This window comes from Myxocyprinus asiaticus, chromosome 47, assembly GCF_019703515.2.
Source record: "Myxocyprinus asiaticus isolate MX2 ecotype Aquarium Trade chromosome 47, UBuf_Myxa_2, whole genome shotgun sequence".
NCBI classification, from domain to species: Eukaryota; Metazoa; Chordata; class Actinopteri; order Cypriniformes; family Catostomidae; genus Myxocyprinus; species Myxocyprinus asiaticus.
In genome coordinates this window covers 5,229,293-5,247,458 of record NC_059390.1, presented here as the reverse complement: position 1 = coordinate 5,247,458, position 18,166 = coordinate 5,229,293, and the positions used below count along the sequence as shown (strand labels likewise).

At 36.0% G+C, this 18,166-nt stretch overlaps 4 protein-coding genes across 5 annotated transcripts; 2 read left to right on the top strand and 2 right to left on the bottom strand.

The window, feature by feature from the left end:
* Positions 1-893: 893 nt before the first annotated feature.
* ccdc167 (coiled-coil domain containing 167) lies at positions 894-2,063 on the bottom strand. The gene is made up of 4 exons (XM_051690534.1): positions 1,920-2,063; positions 1,491-1,585; positions 1,220-1,272; positions 894-1,041 (listed from the first exon to the last, which is right to left on the bottom strand). The coding sequence occupies exons 1-4, from the start codon at positions 1,968-1,970 to the stop codon at positions 938-940; spliced, it is 303 nt and encodes a 100-aa protein (XP_051546494.1). The 5' UTR covers positions 1,971-2,063; the 3' UTR covers positions 894-937.
* An 888-nt stretch (positions 2,064-2,951) lies between these two features.
* LOC127436412 (bcl-2-like protein 13) lies at positions 2,952-6,044 on the bottom strand. 2 transcript variants are annotated; one of them, XM_051690531.1, is made up of 2 exons: positions 5,908-6,044; positions 2,952-3,982 (listed from the first exon to the last, which is right to left on the bottom strand). In XM_051690531.1, the coding sequence occupies exon 2, from the start codon at positions 3,782-3,784 to the stop codon at positions 3,095-3,097; it is 690 nt and encodes a 229-aa protein (XP_051546491.1). In that variant the 5' UTR covers positions 3,785-3,982; positions 5,908-6,044; the 3' UTR covers positions 2,952-3,094. The 2 variants fall into 2 exon arrangements, with proteins under 2 accessions (XP_051546491.1, XP_051546492.1); XM_051690532.1 differs by lacking the exon at positions 5,908-6,044 and adding an exon at positions 4,309-4,484.
* A 1,584-nt stretch (positions 6,045-7,628) lies between these two features.
* Positions 7,629-13,414, top strand: atp6v1e1b (ATPase H+ transporting V1 subunit E1b). The gene is made up of 9 exons (XM_051690533.1): positions 7,629-7,890; positions 9,438-9,503; positions 9,635-9,744; positions 9,900-9,966; positions 10,060-10,149; positions 10,862-10,930; positions 11,036-11,130; positions 12,531-12,618; positions 12,778-13,414. Exons 1-9 carry the CDS (start codon positions 7,858-7,860, stop codon positions 12,838-12,840), a joined length of 681 nt encoding a protein of 226 aa, XP_051546493.1. The 5' UTR covers positions 7,629-7,857; the 3' UTR covers positions 12,841-13,414.
* A 134-nt stretch (positions 13,415-13,548) lies between these two features.
* Positions 13,549-18,166, top strand: ada2b (adenosine deaminase 2b). Its single transcript, XM_051690523.1, has 10 exons — positions 13,549-13,684; positions 14,994-15,329; positions 15,407-15,626; positions 15,758-15,968; positions 16,116-16,243; positions 16,509-16,599; positions 16,673-16,781; positions 16,933-17,090; positions 17,444-17,646; positions 17,724-18,166. The coding sequence occupies exons 2-10, from the start codon at positions 15,017-15,019 to the stop codon at positions 17,809-17,811; spliced, it is 1,521 nt and encodes a 506-aa protein (XP_051546483.1). The 5' UTR covers positions 13,549-13,684; positions 14,994-15,016; the 3' UTR covers positions 17,812-18,166.

Here is an 18,166-nt window from a genome sequence, read left to right as displayed (position 1 = left end):
TATAGGCACTCTTTGAGCCAATAGTCCAGTTTGCTACTCAGCGGTCAGCCCGAGTATGTTACAATATATCAGCATATAATTCCTGTTGTCCAAAGGAGACGCCACTGAGACAGATTAGAGTCTGTCGGCAGCAGGTTCAATCCAGTAGTTCATGGTACTTCTTGAACATCAGTCTTACAATAGGACAGAATATAACAGGATGTGTAGTGTGCTGTTGCATTGCAATTGACTGTACTGAAAAATTGTACCAATTCTATTTACTGCAAGCATTAAGGATATCAAAGGGACAAACAGGAGCCTGTTGGGACATTATTGCATTTTATTAATGGCTGTTTTTTTATTATCATTTAAACTGAACATTTGGTTGATAATTTTTTTTTTCTTTCTTTCTTTTTTGATGGAATTACACCCTCTGCCCCACCCCACTCTTGTGCATGTTAGTCCTGTTGAAATGCAATAAACAGTGAGATGGAGAGAAAAGTCATTGAGTCATTTTTGGGGAAAGTGTCATACATTCAGTGTAATAATTCCCTTAAAAAATTTAGCTTTACACGTTTACTTTGACAATGCAATGATGACCTATATGTAATATACTGCATTATGGCCTCAATGTAGTAGTTACAGGAACTTTCAAACATCTTTGTAAAGATTGTTGGCAAATGCATATAGCATCCTGATCTGTCACTCTCTCTTATGGATGATACAAGTGTATGATGCTTCACAGCACGAAGACAGCAGTATTCAAGCAATCCACATCATAGCCATGCTGAATATGGCATGTTGTATTCATGGATAAAGTGACACTGACACACCCTCTAACCTCTGAACAAACCAATGCTGCCAGCTAGAGAATGGCAAGTGGGTGATTATGGTTTTGACTGGATATCAAACCTCCATAGTTCATTCTTAGTCAATATATTTAGTAGAATAATTCTCTTTAGTGTATGAATGTGTAGTAGAAAAGAGCACTGATGGCTAACAGAGCAACGGACAGCATCATGTTCTTCCTGTTCTCTCCTCTAAGCATCTGCAAGTCGTCTTCTAAAAAAATGAAACATGAAAATCACTACAGCTACTTCATTACGATTAAGTTCAATTCATAGCAATTTAACAATTGAAAATAGGTTAAGAACTGCATTTTGGAAAAGAAGTGAATTTAAAATATACGCTGGGTATTCTGTAATAGATGCAGTGAATATTAACTGTCAGATTGACTCACCGTATTTCTGTATTCTTTCATTCATTATGGTCATTTCATCTTCCAGGGCCTGTCTGTCAGCAGCACATGAAAACTCTTAGGACAATTTATCTTTTCTATCACTGTGATATGCACTTGATTTATGTGCACCTTACAGTACTATTTGCTTGTGTTTTGTGTTTCTAGAGTAGATTTTGCAGCAAAAATGGCTTATAGTTGAATCACTGCAATGCCCAGGTGTCGTCATCATTGCGTCATATAATTATCAGATGACGTCATCATGTATTCTCACCTGTCGTGGTCCGAGAGTTGCTCTTTTCTCTGTCTAAACTCCGCCCTCTCCAGGTTGTTTTTACAGTGTAATTTGCGCTCCTCAATGCGGTCAATCTGGACCAAAAAATTGGCATAGTATTTCAGCATATAATATGATACACAGTGATTTTAATAAAGGCATTTGCCCTTATACTGCAGCATGCATTCACATAGGACTCGGTGCAATGGAGCCCTTTATGATCTACGTTACAGCAGATGAAGAATTTCTACGAAACTATTCAAATATTTAGAGAAGATACTACAAATAAAATTATGAAGCACTTCACGCTTTGTATTTTAAATAATTAATATTAATTATTATATGACTACTGCCTTGTAACTGCAGTCAGTTGGTTCATACGCATCATAGTATGACATGAAGGTGCAAATATACTAACATCACATTTACCTCACTTGCCACACTCATCTTCTCTTTCTTTGCCGTACTTGCTTTACTCATTTTAGAAAGATCTTAGTCGCTTGGTAACGAGAAATCATCGAACACCAAAAAACTTCCGCATACGATTCTGTCATTCATTCCCTTTTGCTTGGTAAAAAGTCGTTCACACCCTTTGACGAGATACATACTGCCATCTGCTGTCTAGGAGGTGTCATTTAAAACTTGGCTAACACCCTGCATAGTTTATATATATATATATATATATATAATTTTTTTAAATAAAGAGTTTATATATATATATATATATATATATATATATATATATATATATATATATATATATATATATATATACATATACGTACATACACATATATATATATATAAACTCTTTATTTAAAAAAAATTTGTTGTCAATATTGATAATTCATATTATGGAAGCCCATTTCCGCCACATAAAAAAAATTGTGCTTTGATAAGTCAAAATTATGAGATACAAAGCCATAATTTTCAGATAAAAAGTCATAATTATGACAAAAATTCGTAATTATGAGATAAGAAGTCATAATAATGAAATACTAAGTTACAATTATGAGATAAAAAGTCAAAATTATGAGATGCTATAGTAATAACTATGAGTTACTACATCATAACTATGAGATACTAAGTCATAATATTGTATAAACGTAATTAATCATAATTTTATCTCATAATTTCTACCTTTTTATCTAAAAATTTTGACATTGTATCTCATAATTTTGACTTAGCATCATAATAATGACTTCTTTTTTTATCTCATAATTATGACTTTTTATCTTAATTATGAATTTGTATCTCATAATTTTGACTTACTATAGCACAATTTTTTTATGTGGTAGAAATGGGCTTCCATAATATACATTGTTAATTGACAAATTATTTAATTATTAATCATTAATTATTGTAAAACAACCTATGTAAGAATATTTTTAGAACAATGTTGGACCTTTTGTATTTTTTAAAGAGTATATAAAAGGTTCTATGACAACATTTGTAATACGATTGCTTTTTAGTTAGATTTATTTATTTTTAATCAGTAGCAGAAAGCATGTGTGGGGTGGGGGGGCAAATTGGGGTTAAACCAAGTACCCCAAAAGACAACTTTTTTTTAATTGTTGAAACTATCAAAGAGAAATACAGTCTTGCTACTTTCTACTCAATGCATATGTAAGTACTCCCACTACTGCCACCAGGGCGGCACCACCAACGAGCAACACAGGGAGTTGGAAAGGTGAAGTGGCAGAGGTCGCTGGCTCAGGCTCTGCCTTTGAAACAACTTCCTGGGAAGATGATCTTGTGTGGTCTTGAGATACAGATGCATTAGCAGACCCTGATTCAGAGATATGAACTTCATCTGAGGTTGTAAATGTAGTTGCATGGGTTTGAGGAAGTTCTTGTGGGGATGGAGGGTGATCTAAGACCCGTGCGATAATTTCAGGAATCGGGATGGAGGCGAGGGTGAAATCTGATGGCTCATGCAGAAGAGTGGTGTGAGGAAAAATTGGCTGAGAAGAAGACTCCTCCATCTCGATCTCCTCCACTCTGGGCTCCTCCACAGACATTAGAAGCTCCACAGTCTCTGGAGGCCTCAAATCATGTTCTGCAGAAGGCATGACATCCATCTCTGCCCTCATCTCCGCCAGTTCCCTATCACTGACAAGCATACTCAGCACGCTGCTTTGAAGATCTGCCTCCTCCTCTTCATCTGACTCCACCCTCTCATGAAGCTCTGCCTCTAGGTGGATGATGTCAGAGCTGGAGGAGTGGTTCTCACTTTGGTCTTCTGCAACTAGGACCATCTCACTGGTTTCTAGACTTCGAACCTCAGGCTCCATGTCACCAACAGATGCCCAGGACTCAGCCAGACTATCAGTCTGCCATTGGATGGGCTCATTACTCTCTTCCAGGTTTGGGTTTAGATCCTGGGGAGGGTTGGGCCCCACAAACTGCTTGTCCCCAGACAGGGTGGAAGTTTTTTTTATATGCTTTGAAATTCTGAATAGTATCCACAGGTTTTCACTCTTAAGTGAGTCCTAAAGATGAGAGATACAAAGAGGAAATAAATTCAATGGCTAGTTAAATCAATGTGGATGTATCAAAAGAACATTGTGGAAATTTGGAAAGTCAATTTGAAATCAAAATTGACTTCATTTACATTTTAATACACATAATTCTTCAGTTTATCAAAATGTAATGTAACATTCCTTCTCGTCTGACATCATCAAGCCATCTTATTTTTCAACTCCTCCCCTCCAGCCACCTGGCTCCACAGAGCACAACAGTGATCGCCCGCTTTTTCAGCCACAAATAAAATGGACATAAAACATTGATTTGAGTTTAAATTATTTTATTAGCTTACTTGTAGAGATCACACAGTGATCTGAGACGCAGAAGAGACGGCTGGCAGTACCCAGATGATCGGTCTGATACGTGGATGTGCGGTTGTTACAGAGAAATATATCGAACCACTAGATGGTGCCATTAACCAATCAGATTCGAGTATTCCAGAGAGCTGTGTAATAAGTTGTCATTAAGAAATGGTTGGTCTTTGAAAACGGATGGTATTTTATACTTTCAGAATCAGACAGTTGCTCTCAATTCTGGCATTTCACGCCCACTTTTCATGATCCAGTCACATTACGATGGATTAAATAAAAAAATGAAAAAATTTATAATGTATTTTTTTGGTGTTTAACGAATGTGAGTTTCAAACAATCTTATCTGTCTCCACACTCTGATCTATGTATAGGCCTGTACGCACATATCTGAGTGTGCAACCTATATACAGTATATATATATATATATATATATATATATATATATATATATATATATATATCTCCATCTGTTCCCATGAACAGAGAATGTCAGATATTTTACATGACATGACAGAGGAGCATGATTAACTTCACATAGCACTTCTACAGAATGAACAAATCTACACTTATTCTTTTCATGAGATCATGGGTGCATGAAGAGCATGATACAGTTTGGTTTCCAATCACATCTCCCAAAAACAGAATGAAAGCAATGGACACAGCGGTGCTTGTACAAGTTAGAGCTTTTCTTAGTTTTGGACTCTGTTGTAGGATGTGAAACATAGCATCACAGTGAAAGCATGTGTAGTGTCAACAGTCAGATTGTGAATAGATAGTAGTCTAAAGCCCATCACCAAGATCAAAGGTCAAAGTGCTTAAAGGGATCAGATTTGCGAGACATACATGGGATAGCATTTTAACTCTGACCTCTGTAAAAGGCAGAACTGACTGCTGAATGTGAATCAGTGGAAAAAGTGACTAACAGAATATAATAGCACAGGTTACTTATTCAAAGAGGTTACTCCACTTAGAGGGAGAGATTTAAATGGCAAAAGACCTGTTAGAAATATTTAGCCAGTAGAAATATTCAGTTCATATGGCTGAATAAGTAATTCTACATTCTGTATGTCCACTGTTACAGCATAGTGAAGATAATGTGTATAATGCTAAGACAATGGAGGATTGTTGTGATTCAGCATAAACCCTTTTCCTGGCTAATCTAATCTAGTTAACTTTAAACCCTGGGGCAAGTAACAAACAAAACGATGCTACTGTATGACACTAACCCAATATAAAACAGCCATGATAGTGTTAAAAAAATGCTGAATACCTAATAGCACACATCTAGCACTTGTTAAATAGAAAATATACTGTCCAAATTCTCATATGACCGCACTAACACTAGGCTTGGAATCAGATACAATACACTGTACCATGTTCAGTGGTCAACAAAAATAGATGCCCATTTTTTGGAGACGGTAATTGGCAACTGGGAAACAGTAAATGTGTCTTTGTCCTACAGTCTGCTGTTAGAGACAATAGACTACAATATAAACACTGTCTTAAACCCTACATGCCTGAACCATAAGATTAAATTAATATGTCATTCTGTAAGAGCAGCTATTGAAAACAGATCTCACCTTGTTTGTGCAATGGGTTTAGTCAGCAAATGAAAGCAGGACTGGAGCCTTGAATAAATACACAGGATGGGTCACTGGAGCTTAAAGAATGCAACCCAGCCCCTCCCTTCTCTGTCCCCTACAGCCCAACCCCTCAGTCTATTGGATCCGTCCAGCGCACAGTGACATGACAAAGTAGAATTACTCCCCTTAGTCTTTGCAACTTTGCTTTGTTCTAAATTCAGGATCTTGACACATTCATCTGCTTTCCAGCTATGCCTTCACTTGTTTAACCATTCTGTTTTGTGAGCAAATATTAACAACCCTCCTGTTTGGGTTAAAAAGACGCGATAGAGTAAATACAGTATACAGCACACCTCCCTTCTGATTATAAACATGAGCACTGACACATAGGATTTCTATTTGTTTTTTGTCACACTAGACACAAGCTTTACGTTAGCATAGTAGCACCATCTGTAAAAAGCGCCACCTGCATGTCAGTAGTGGTACTTTTCTTTTGTCAGTAGATTTTCAGTAAACCCTGCATTTTGAGTAAAAAAAAAAAACGGATTATTGGAATACTTACACATTGTATCTGTTTGAAACAAATACAGAATTGTGTATTATATTCAAATATATTTTTATTTTATAATAAAAACTTTAACCCGCCAAGATTCCATAGACTTCCATCGAACAGGTCCCCACACATATCTAGAAATCAGGATATTTATAGAGACTTGGGGATGGTATCTTCTGACATTGGCCAATAAGCAACCATTTACAGCAGTAATGCCCAAACACCTCAGTAACCACCCAAAACACCCTGACGTTGCATAAATATAAACAAGTAAACAAGTTAAGAAAAATAATTATTTTTCATACTTATTTATTGTTGTTGAGAATCCAAAGGCATTTTGACTAAATACAATATTAAGATTTTCATTTATTTATTTATTTATTTATTTTATGTTTTTAAGTCTTAAAAATTGGTTATTTAGTGCCCACACAGTGATTTAGGTCGATGCTATTTTCTTTGTTTTCTCACTTTATTTATTATTAGAACTTCCACAGCGGCCCCAAAAGTATTTGGACACTTAAGTAACACTTAAAAGGAATGAACTGCATTGTATAAAACAAAATATCAAACCAATTTTCATAATTATCATAGACTTTTTTTCAGAATTAATTTATTTAACCTTTTTGTACAACAAAAAATTTCGCAGTTGCACTTAATGTTTCTGAGCCATTTTTGCAGTTACCTTTGACCCACTGGTCACAAGGACATTGCTCATTGTGAATGTACTTTATGAAGTCAGCTCCCCTAAAGTCCACACATGATGTCCTAGCAGAGTAAACACAGAGTAGTTCATCAAATTAACGATGGACATGTTCCAGTAACATTTGCTAAGTGTCCAGATACTTTTTGTCTTCTTCTTTTTGAACAGTATATTTATTTTTTATTATATAAAATCTGAAAAGTTATTTTTGGAAATCAAATTTTGCTTGAAAAATGTACTTGGCGCCATCTTTCATTAAAAAAAAAAAATGGCACATCTAGTGCAACAATATAGCTATTTTTTAAAAAATGTGGCAAAATTATTATTATTATTATTATTATTATTACTATTATTATTCAGCTTGTCACACGTTCAAAATAAGCACAGATGTCACATAAACCATAAATAAATAGCCGCTGAAGCGCACTGAAATCTGATTGGTTACCGCAGAGGAAACACGCGTCATGTGACGTATGTGTCATCTTTGACTGAGAATCAGCTGATCCTTCCAGTCTATTTTCTAGCCTCTGAGTCTGTCACGATTGACCTCTTTCATGTCATTATTTGTGTGTTTTTGAATCTGTAGGCTTTTCACAATTATTTTAAAACACCGTGTGACACACAGCGCTCTTCCTGTCGCCGCGGTCGACCTTCATCTCTCGGTGGAGTTTAAAATCCTCTTACAGCAGCAGTCATGGCGCTCAGCGATGCCGACGTCCAGAAACAGGTGAAAACGCGTTTAAGTGCATTAGTTAACCTTCATTAAAGCACAATACTGTATCATAATTAGTCAGTGAATTCTGTGGCAAATGCATTACTTTACATAAGACTGGCAGGAGCATCTTGATGTGGTGCCGTGATGTGGCCTTCAATGTTGTTCGTCATTTATGTAATGGGACACGCGCTTGAATCGCGAGATGAGTCCGTATAATAATAGTGCAATGATAGTGCATTGATATGAATAGATTAAAACTGAACCATTGTATTGAGGATACGTTTTTTATTATTATTAAATGTGTCTCCTGCTTATGCACAATACAAATTCCTCAAAGTAGTGTGAATATTGCGAAGTGAAGCAAGAGGAAAACTACAGCAATATTAAGATATGAGACTTTTGCTGCAGATTTTAAAGGGACATTTCACCCAAAAATAAAAATCCTGTCATCATTTACTCACCCTCATGCCATCCCGTATGTGTAGGACTATCTTTCTTCTGCAGAAAACAAAAAAAGATTTTTAGAAGAATATTTCAGCTCTATAGGTCCATAAAATGCAAGTGAATGATGACCAGAAATTTGAAGGTCCAAAAAGCATACAAAGGCAGCATAAAAGTAATCCATAAGACTCCAGTGGTAAAATCCATGTCTTCAGAAGTGATATGATAGGTGTGGGTGAGAGATCAATATTTAAGTCCCTTTTTACAATAAATCTCCACTTTCATTTTCACATTTTTCTTGTGTTTTTGGTGATTCACATTCTTCGTGCTTATTGCCACCAACTGGACAGTGAGGAGAATTTATTTAATTTTTTTGGTGAACTATACCTTTAATGACATACCTGGAACCTACTCTAACATACATACACAAATACATACAAATCTATAGTGAATATATATTTTTTATTGTTATGCTCGGCTCTGGAAAATATTTTGTCCCTGAAGTACAGCAAGTAAACCCCAACACACACACACACACACACGTTGGTGTAGCTATCATTGTGAGGACTCTCCATAGACATAATGATTTTTATACTGTACAAACTATAGATTCTATCCCCTAACCCTACCCCTAAACCTAACCCTCTCATAAAACTTTCTGCATTTTTACATTTTCAATAAAACATAGTTTAGTTTGTTTTTTTTAAGCTATTTAAATTATGGGGACACTAGAAATCCTCATAAACCACATTTATAGCAGAATACCCTTGTAATTACCAGTTTGTAACCTAAAAACAGTCCTCGTAAACCACTTAAACCTGCCCACACACACACACACACACACACACCAAGCAAACACATTACACATCCTTGTGATGGGGCTACAACTAACAAGTGTGTTTCAGTTTAGATAAAGGGAGATGACAAGCTTTTTGCAATAAAATAAAGAACAATCAGACATTTCGGTTTAAGAGCATTGCATTAATCTCGCATAACACTGAACAACCTGTACTTTTCATACAGATGACCAAATGCTGTAACGCTGTAACATATTATATTGTTTTCAGGGTGTTTTGACGTTGAATTTTTCTCTTTTTTTGTTTTCCATATGTTTTCAGATCAAGCACATGATGGCTTTCATTGAGCAGGAGGCCAATGAAAAAGCAGAGGAGATTGATGCAAAGGTAACTGGCATACACAAAGTTTAGCTTTGAATTACTCAATGTAAAATGACTCGAAACTTTAACGCATGCTTTTGGAGACCTCATGGGAAGCTGGTGATGAAAGCCGAAATGATAAGTGACTCCCTCTGCAGGCAGAAGAGGAGTTCAACATTGAGAAAGGTCGGCTGGTTCAGACCCAGCGTTTGAAGATTATGGAGTATTATGAGAAGAAGGAGAAACAGATCGAACAGCAGAAGAAAATGTGAGTGTGTGGAAATTCCCTGTTTCCTCAAAATCTCAGTTTCTCAATGCACTCATGCAGTTCAACACAGTTTCAGATCATTTAATTATTTCTTAACGTTCTTATTGTGCACTCTCATTGTTGCTAATCGTGAACTTTTTGATTCTCGTCCACAGTCAAATGTCCAATCTAATGAACCAATCCAGATTGAAGGTCCTGAAGGCCCGTGATGACATGATTTCAGTTAGTTCCCACTTTGGACCTTGAACTTTGGGAAGCTGTTCCTTTTGTCCATTTACACTACTCATGCTGTTGATTTAATACTGTGTTTTTTAGGATTTGCTAAATGATGCACGTCAGCGACTAGCTAATGTAGCCAGAGACCCATCCAGATACTCCGCTCTAATGGACGGGCTTATCCTGCAGGTGAGCAAATGGTTTTTTGCACAAACACGCACACACACACACATAAAAGTCTTAGGCACATAAGATGTTTCATAAAAACATTTGTCTTAAGATGGTTATATATATCTTCAGCTTTAATGTGTCAATAGGAAATGTACATTTTAAACTCCCGAACATTCCTTTTGCAAATAGAGTAGAATAGAAGAACAGGGAGCTCTGCAACAGATAGCATGGCCCCCACAAAGCCCCCCACTGAACATAGAGTCAGTCTGAGATTACATGAAGAGACCAAAGCAGTTGAGACAGCCGAAATAGATAGAAGAACTGTGGTGAATTCTCCAAGAAGCTTGGAACATCGTATCTGCCAACAACTAAGAAAACTGTGTCCAGGTGTACCTAGGATAATTGGTGCTGTTTTAAAGGCAAAGGTGTTCACACCGAATATAGATGTAGCTTTTTTGTTATGTTTACTGGACTTTGTATGACATTAATTGATAAATGAAAACTTTTTATGGCATTATTTTTTAAGACATCCTCATTATGAAACATTTTTCACAAGTGCCAAAACTTTTGCACAGTACTATATATATATATATATATATATATATATATATATATATATATATATATATATACACATACATAGATATATTGTTTTACATAGGATATCTCAAAAACATGGATGCCAAATGCTGTCAAAGACACACGCTGATGTTCTTTCTAAATGTTTTAGGGGTTTTACCAGCTCCTGGAAACAAAAGTGAACATCCGTTGCCGCAAACAGGACGTGGGTATTGTACAGGTATGTACATGCATTACCGAAATAAACGTTTACATTAATATTTATTTATATAGTAAACAGTTTTATGGATCTGTCAGTAAGCACACATTTGTTTCCATTTATTAGGCTGCTGTGCAGAAAAACATCCCAATCTACAAAGCATCAGTGAAGGACAATATTGAAGTGCGCATTGACCAGAATAACTTCCTCTCTCCAGAAGTGTGAGTAGCCTATTTGAATTTTCTATGCATTTCCACTGATTTGAAGTAGACATTTTTTATCTGTTGTTCTTAGTAGGTTTATACTGTATGTTTGGGGAACTAACACATTCCTTAAAGGAATATTCCAGGTTCAAGACAAGTTTAGCTCAAATGAGCCTTTTTTTAAGCCCGCCTTAAAAGTGCTTCTGACCAATCATGTCTTAGCAACTGTTGCCCTGCTGCCATAACTCTGACATGCGTAAGCTATTTTCTAGTGACAGCCTATGGAAGTAATGTGTGTTTGAGGACTTTTTAGCGGGATTTTATCAAAATTATCCAAAAAATGTAAAACACGTTGTTTCCGGGTCATTTGTAATAGTGACACGAGTTACCCAGAGAGGATACCCACAGTGTTTTACTTTTTTTTATTATTTTTAAATAAATATTGAGAAGAGCATGTTATGGATTAAACTGTGTCAGCCCTCATTCCCAAATGAACATATAACATCTGCCACGACACCTACATTTGCTCCAAGGTAAATTAAAGCTAAAAACTGAACGTTAATCCATTCATGTATTGATTCAAGTCATAGTAAATGCGATAGTAAATGATCAGTTCATAGCATCAAAATGAGTGTGTTATGAGACGTCAGAAACAGCTCTGTTCACTTACGCTAATGTTATTAGATCTCTTCTCTTTTTAAGTGACTGTAATAATCGTTTGCCTTGATTTCGATTCACAGTCTGCACAGTTTTTACTCAAATTACTGTGTAATTTAACAATTTCTTTGACAAAAAACTTAAGATAAATATGCATTGCAATGTCACTCTTCATACCAGCCCACGTAAAAATATTATCCATTCCGTTTATAAGAATATATTGCCAAAAACCGCATCGTTCACGGCAGTCTCCCATTCATTCCAATGGGGAGTTCTACAGAGATTTTCAGTGCCAGCAACTGTAACTAAGGGGGGCGGAGCTTTGCTAAAGGTTAATTGACAGCATTTGTGACATCATGTTGATTACCTCAAAAATGAATTTTGACTCTTTTTTTTTTTTGCAATGACAACCTAATGCCATAAACCCCAAAACTCTAAAACGACCGTAAAAGCAATTTAAACAACTTTACAGCTCAAATAATACACCCGTTGTAACAGAAGAATTAATGTAAGTGCTTTTATAAAAATTTCTACATTTCCTCTAAAAATTGGCCCCATTCACTTCCATTGTAAGTGCCTCATTGTAACCTTGATTATTTATTTATTTTTAAGATTTTTTGATTTATTTTAAAGAGGGACAAATCAAAAATGTTTGTTTTTAACTTGTATTGAACCCAGAATATTCCTTGAATTGTGTGTTTGTTTTCATGGATTATGCTGGTTCAGTTTGTGTGTTGACTGTGTTTGTTCCTTCCTTCTAGCTCTGGAGGTATTGAGATGTATAATGCTGATGGGAAGATCAAGGTGTCCAACACTCTGGAGAGCAGACTGGACCTCATGGCACAACAGGTACTGCAAACATCGAACATAATTTCTTAGAGCATTCTAAAATTTAAATGTTAGCTTCATGATTTCCTCTTTTAAAGAAGAATTGAGTGGCTGAATCAGATAAGATTTCACCATAAAGCTGTCTGGAGAATTTTAATTTCTTTTTTTATTCTTTTTCAGATGATGCCTGAAATCCGAGTTGCCCTTTTCGGTGCGAACCAGAACCGAAAGTTCATGGACTGATCTTCGATAGAACTATGGCAGAATGCCTTTTTTTGCTGTTGTACTTTTTATTTTTATTCTGCTGTTAAAAATTCCATTCCTGTGTCTGTATTTAAGAAAATATCATGTGTATGTGTTCTGTATGTGGTGATTCATTATTGCTGTTAAAAAGGACCAAAGTAGTGTTTTGATTGTCTGCTGGAACTCTGGTCCTTTACATCTCATGTGTTGATTTTGGACTGCAGCTGTCATATAATACGGTTATGTTTACAGAAATGCTCGACTGAAAAAACTGAAGTAAAAATTCCATGAGCTCTTCTTTGTTTCAGTTCACCGACTCTTGATACCCATTTGGAGGATGGGCAAGAAAAAGGCGGCCCCATTCTGAACATCCTTGGTGATAAAGATATGACCATTAAGATGTTTACATGTTTCATTTTATTTTTATTTTTATTTTATTTTATTTTTTTGGTTTATTTTATTTATTTTTTTCCTGTGCAGAGCATGACCTGTATATCAGAACCAATGTATCTGTTAACACTGCAAAGATTAAATTGATGTGAAAATAATGTATAATGAAAAACAGTATCAGTCAGATTTTCTCCCAGTGTGTCCTTACTGACTGTTGTGTAGATGTTTAAAAGTATGTAGCGAATTGGTAAATGTCAGTGATTTGGGGAATGTTATATTGAAGGGTTTGCAGAAGGCTCTTCTTGAATGAGTCATTGTAGTTTCTTGCTGTGTGTCACATGCTCTATTGTCATCACATTCTCATCATGCACAATGAGGAACTGCAGAGTTTATATCACTAGACATGCAGAATCACAGCAGCTCAAATACATGTCTTCAGAGAATCGGCTTGAAGGTCAGTATACAGTATGCTTTATCATAGACTGATGGAACTTTGCTAATTATTTGTAATCGATACCTTCAACAACTTTTCTCATTGGGGCTGTTATTTTCATACCGCCAAATTTGTCCAAATTGGAATTTTAGTGATGTGAATTTTTGATATTGCAAAAGTTGGAGGTCTTATGGGGATTACATATTAAGCTAATAATATTTATTAGTCAAATTAATTCCACAAAGGTCATTTTTGAACAAGAGCTCATTCTGTATGCAGTGGCAAGTGAACTTAAAATAGATTTTTTCATATCCTATAAAAATGAAAGGAGATAGTGCTGTCTGCACATCATCTTGTAGAAAGTTGATGATTGAGAAGTGTACTGACAGTAAAAAAGCAAAAGACGTGATACTAAGTTAAAATAATTGACAAGCAATTTCATTAATCATCAAAACCAGTCCAATAAATGACAAAACAGCGCTAAAATTATGACCTACAGGTTTAAAACGATCTTTAACCAGTTAGATGAGAATTAGGCATATCAGCTGTAACATACTTAAAGGAATATTCTGGCTTCAATACAAGTTAAGCTCAATAGACCGCATTTGTGGCATAACCTCACAAATTAATTTCGACTCAACCCTCCTTTAATTAAAAAAAAAAAAATCAAGGTTACAGTGAGGCACTTACAATGGAAGTAAATGGGGTCAATTTTTGGATGATTTAAAGGCAGAAATGTGAAGCTTATAATTTTCTAAAAGTATTTACATTAATTCTTCTGTTAAAACCCATGTATTATTTGAGCTGTGAATTTGTGTAAATTGTCATTTTTTCAGTCATTTTAGGGTTTTAGGGTTTGTTAATATTACATTTGACAATAACTTTAAACAGAAAAGGTTAGTAAGTGATTTTATCACACTAAAATCATGTTTACATGCATATTGTTCATGTCTTGTGGCTATTCTTTTGAAACAGTAAGTATTTTAATGTACAAAAATTTAAAAAAGTAGCCAACCAAAAATAAATTATAAAGGCCTGGTAAAACGTTTCCAATTAAATTTTAATAATACTGTTAAAGCTGAAATCTGTTTGTTTTAATAAAAATCAACCCATGGGATGTGAAATAGCCCAAAGTTGAACCTGAAATGCCATCAAGGTACGTTTTGATGTACATCACCCTTATATTGAGACTCTCTCTCTCTCTCTCTCTCTCTCTCTCTCTCTCTCTCTTCTAATTCTGAATGATGTTTTTATAATAATTTGTAAAATAAAGAGAACTTTAAAAGTCTCTCGCTTCCTCTCCCCATCCCAACCCCTCTTTGATTTCTAGTCCTGTCAGGCTACAAATAAACAATGAAGAGTCTCTTCAAGCAAATCTCCAGCTGGCCATATCCTCTGATCATGTTGGTGTTACTGTGTATCAGAGAGTGCACTCCAATGCCAGACCCCCATCAGAGGGACCTAATGCTGAAACAAGAGCTCTCCCAGCAGGAAGGGGGCAGAGTGGAGCTCACACAGGCAGAACAGCGACTAGACTCACTTCTACACCAGCTAAAAGTGAAAGAAATGGCCGTTTCACCGTTCCCCCCCACCAAACACTTCTTTAAAGTGCGGCACATCATCCAAAAAAGTCCCATCTTCAAACTGCTGCAGAAAATGCCCAAAGGTAAACAAAGGGTAGCTATCGGGTCACTCACTCCTTTTGTCTGTTTTTCAGGTGACAAAATATTCTGTACTTTGCAGGTGCCGCCCTGCACATCCACAGCTCCGCCCTGGTGAGTGTGGATTGGCTGGTGCTGAATGCGACATACAGGCCTCATTGTTATATCTGCTTCACATCAAAAGGGTCAGTGCGGTTCCTATTCTCTGCACATACACCCTTCCCGCGTTGGGAATGCTTTCCCTGGAGCCGGTTAGACAAGTTGCGGGCCAGTCTTGGTGATGTCACTGCTTTTGACAACAGGTGATCAAGCTAATTTCATACATTTTAAGTGTGGCTTATACATGTATAATAATATTACCCCAAATACACAGTATTTTTGACAATAAGCAGTTCAAGAACAAATAAACAGACTAATGGAGTGAATTCCTCAGTTTAATGCGGAATCTTACACTCTTCACGGAGGATCCAGAGACTGCTTACCCGACACAGGATGCAGTGTGGGAAAGGTTTGAGGAAACTTTTCTTGCTCTCTCTGGGCTGATCACATATGCACCTGTCTTTAAAGACTACATCTACCAGGGTCTGAAGGAACTCTATGAAGACAACATCATGTACCTGGAGCTGAGAGTTGGACAGTCCAGGGTTTGTGACTGTTTAGTTGGATCACCATTAGGGAGTTTTAAGCATTTATGTACTTCTAGGGGAGAGTTTAAACAATTTCTTTGAAAATTAAACATCTGAACTCACCTATTTAAGAATTTTCAACTTTATTTAATTAATGTTTATTAGGCCTATGAACTGGATGGCACTTTCCATGACAGAGCATGGTCTCTAGAAGTCTACAGAAACATCACCGAGCAGTTCAGAGCAAGTCATCCAGACTTTATAGGATCTCGTATAATCTTATCTGTCCACAGGTAAAATTATATTAAACCTACAAAAAAGTTGTAACAATCATGTAACATTTACATCTATTTAAGTCATCCATGCATTGAACCAAATTACATTTCATATGGTGCTTTTTTCCTAAAAAAAATTGTTCTTTTAAAGAATAAGTTAATTTAATAAAGTCACTTGAATGAAGTCACTAAACCAAAAAATGACATTTCCACTAATACAAGCATCTCCAAATATGATCCTCTTTTGCTGATTAGTATAGTGCATTTTCTGAATCTTACACAGGTCTCTTAGTGTGTCTGAAGTGAAGAAGGACATACAAGAGGCCATTGAAATGCAGAAACAATATCCAGATATCATCGCTGGATTTGACCTGGTAATATCAGACCTATATTATATATACTTATATATATATATATATACTCTGATATGATCCCATTTTGCTGTAGGTTGGTCGTGAAGACACTGGAAGATCTATCTGGTATTTTCGAGAAGCTTTATTAGTCCCTTCAGAAATAAAGATAAAACTTCCTTTCTTTTTCCATGCTGGAGAGACAGGTCAGTCTATGTAGCTCACTTCATTCTCAAAAAGTTACTATTAGTTTTTAAATGCATGAAATCTTGAAATACTTAAAGAATCAAGTTTGAGGGAACAGCTAAATAAGGCAGGATACATTGGAATATGCTTGACATGAGTGTTTGTTTTTAGATTTACATGGTACAGAGGTGGACAGGAATGTTTTAGATGCTCTGCTGTTTAACACCAGTCGTATCGGACATGGTTTTGCACTGGTACACCATCCTCTGGCTAAGGAACTCTCCAGGAAAAGAGGAGTGGCAGTGGAGTTGTGCCCCATTTCTAATCAGGTAAAACAATCTCAAAACGATAGGTGACAGTTTGTCAATCAAATTAAGTCTATTCAGGGATATTTTTCTCGTATTGTTTCCCCAACTTGAAAAAAGATGTTCTTATACCACCAATAATTTAGAAAAAAGCTTTAACAGTTATCCAGCCCAAATGGTCTTAATTAATCCTCATTTATGCAAGTATTTAATGTGTAATGTCTTAAGATGCATCCTGGACAAAATTAAAAGATTATTTAAGTTAGAGTCAAACTCATAAATATATGCCAAGGCTAATGCTTTGCCAGTAAACTAGCAGTAATGTCTTCATTTTGACTGGTTGAATCAATTGTCTTTCGGTGTTTTGTCATTTCCAGGTTTTAAAACTGGTCTTGGACCTGCGAAACCACCCTGCCACAGTGCTTATGTCAGATGGCCATCCTCTAGTAGTGAGTTCTGATGATCCAACCTTGTTCGGGACCACAGGACTCTCATATGACTTCTATCAGGTTTTTGTGGGTATTGGAGGATTGAGTGCTAATCTGGGCACTCTGAAGGAGCTTGCAATGAATTCAATCAGGTACAAGATTATGTACTTCAATTTGAAAAATCATCTCAGTTATGTAGAGTATGAATTTAAGATTTTTTCCTCAATAGGTACAGTTCCTTGTCGCCACAGCTACAGGATAAAGCTACAATGGTATGGCAGAAAAAGTGGGACCGATTCATTGCAGAGAACTTATAATTGTGACAAATAGAAGAGGAGGAGATTGGGAGGTGTAAGGGATAATCTACAGTCAACTGGTCATTGTCGCAAAATAAATGGCCGGCTGAATGTACATTGTCCTGCTTATTACACATCGACTTACCAAATAAATAAATATATGGACATAAATACTGATTTTCATTGAAATCATTTAATTATGTTAGAAAGAGGCTCTTTTTTAAATTAACTCTCACTAAGAAATTTAAAACACAATAAAAAGAAATCAACAGCTTGCACAAGGACCGACAGAGGAATCTGTTGTTTAAAGGCTTTGGGACTATTGTCAGTTTCATGTCAGAAATTTTTTTATAAAAGAAAAAAGCCTTCTGCTTTT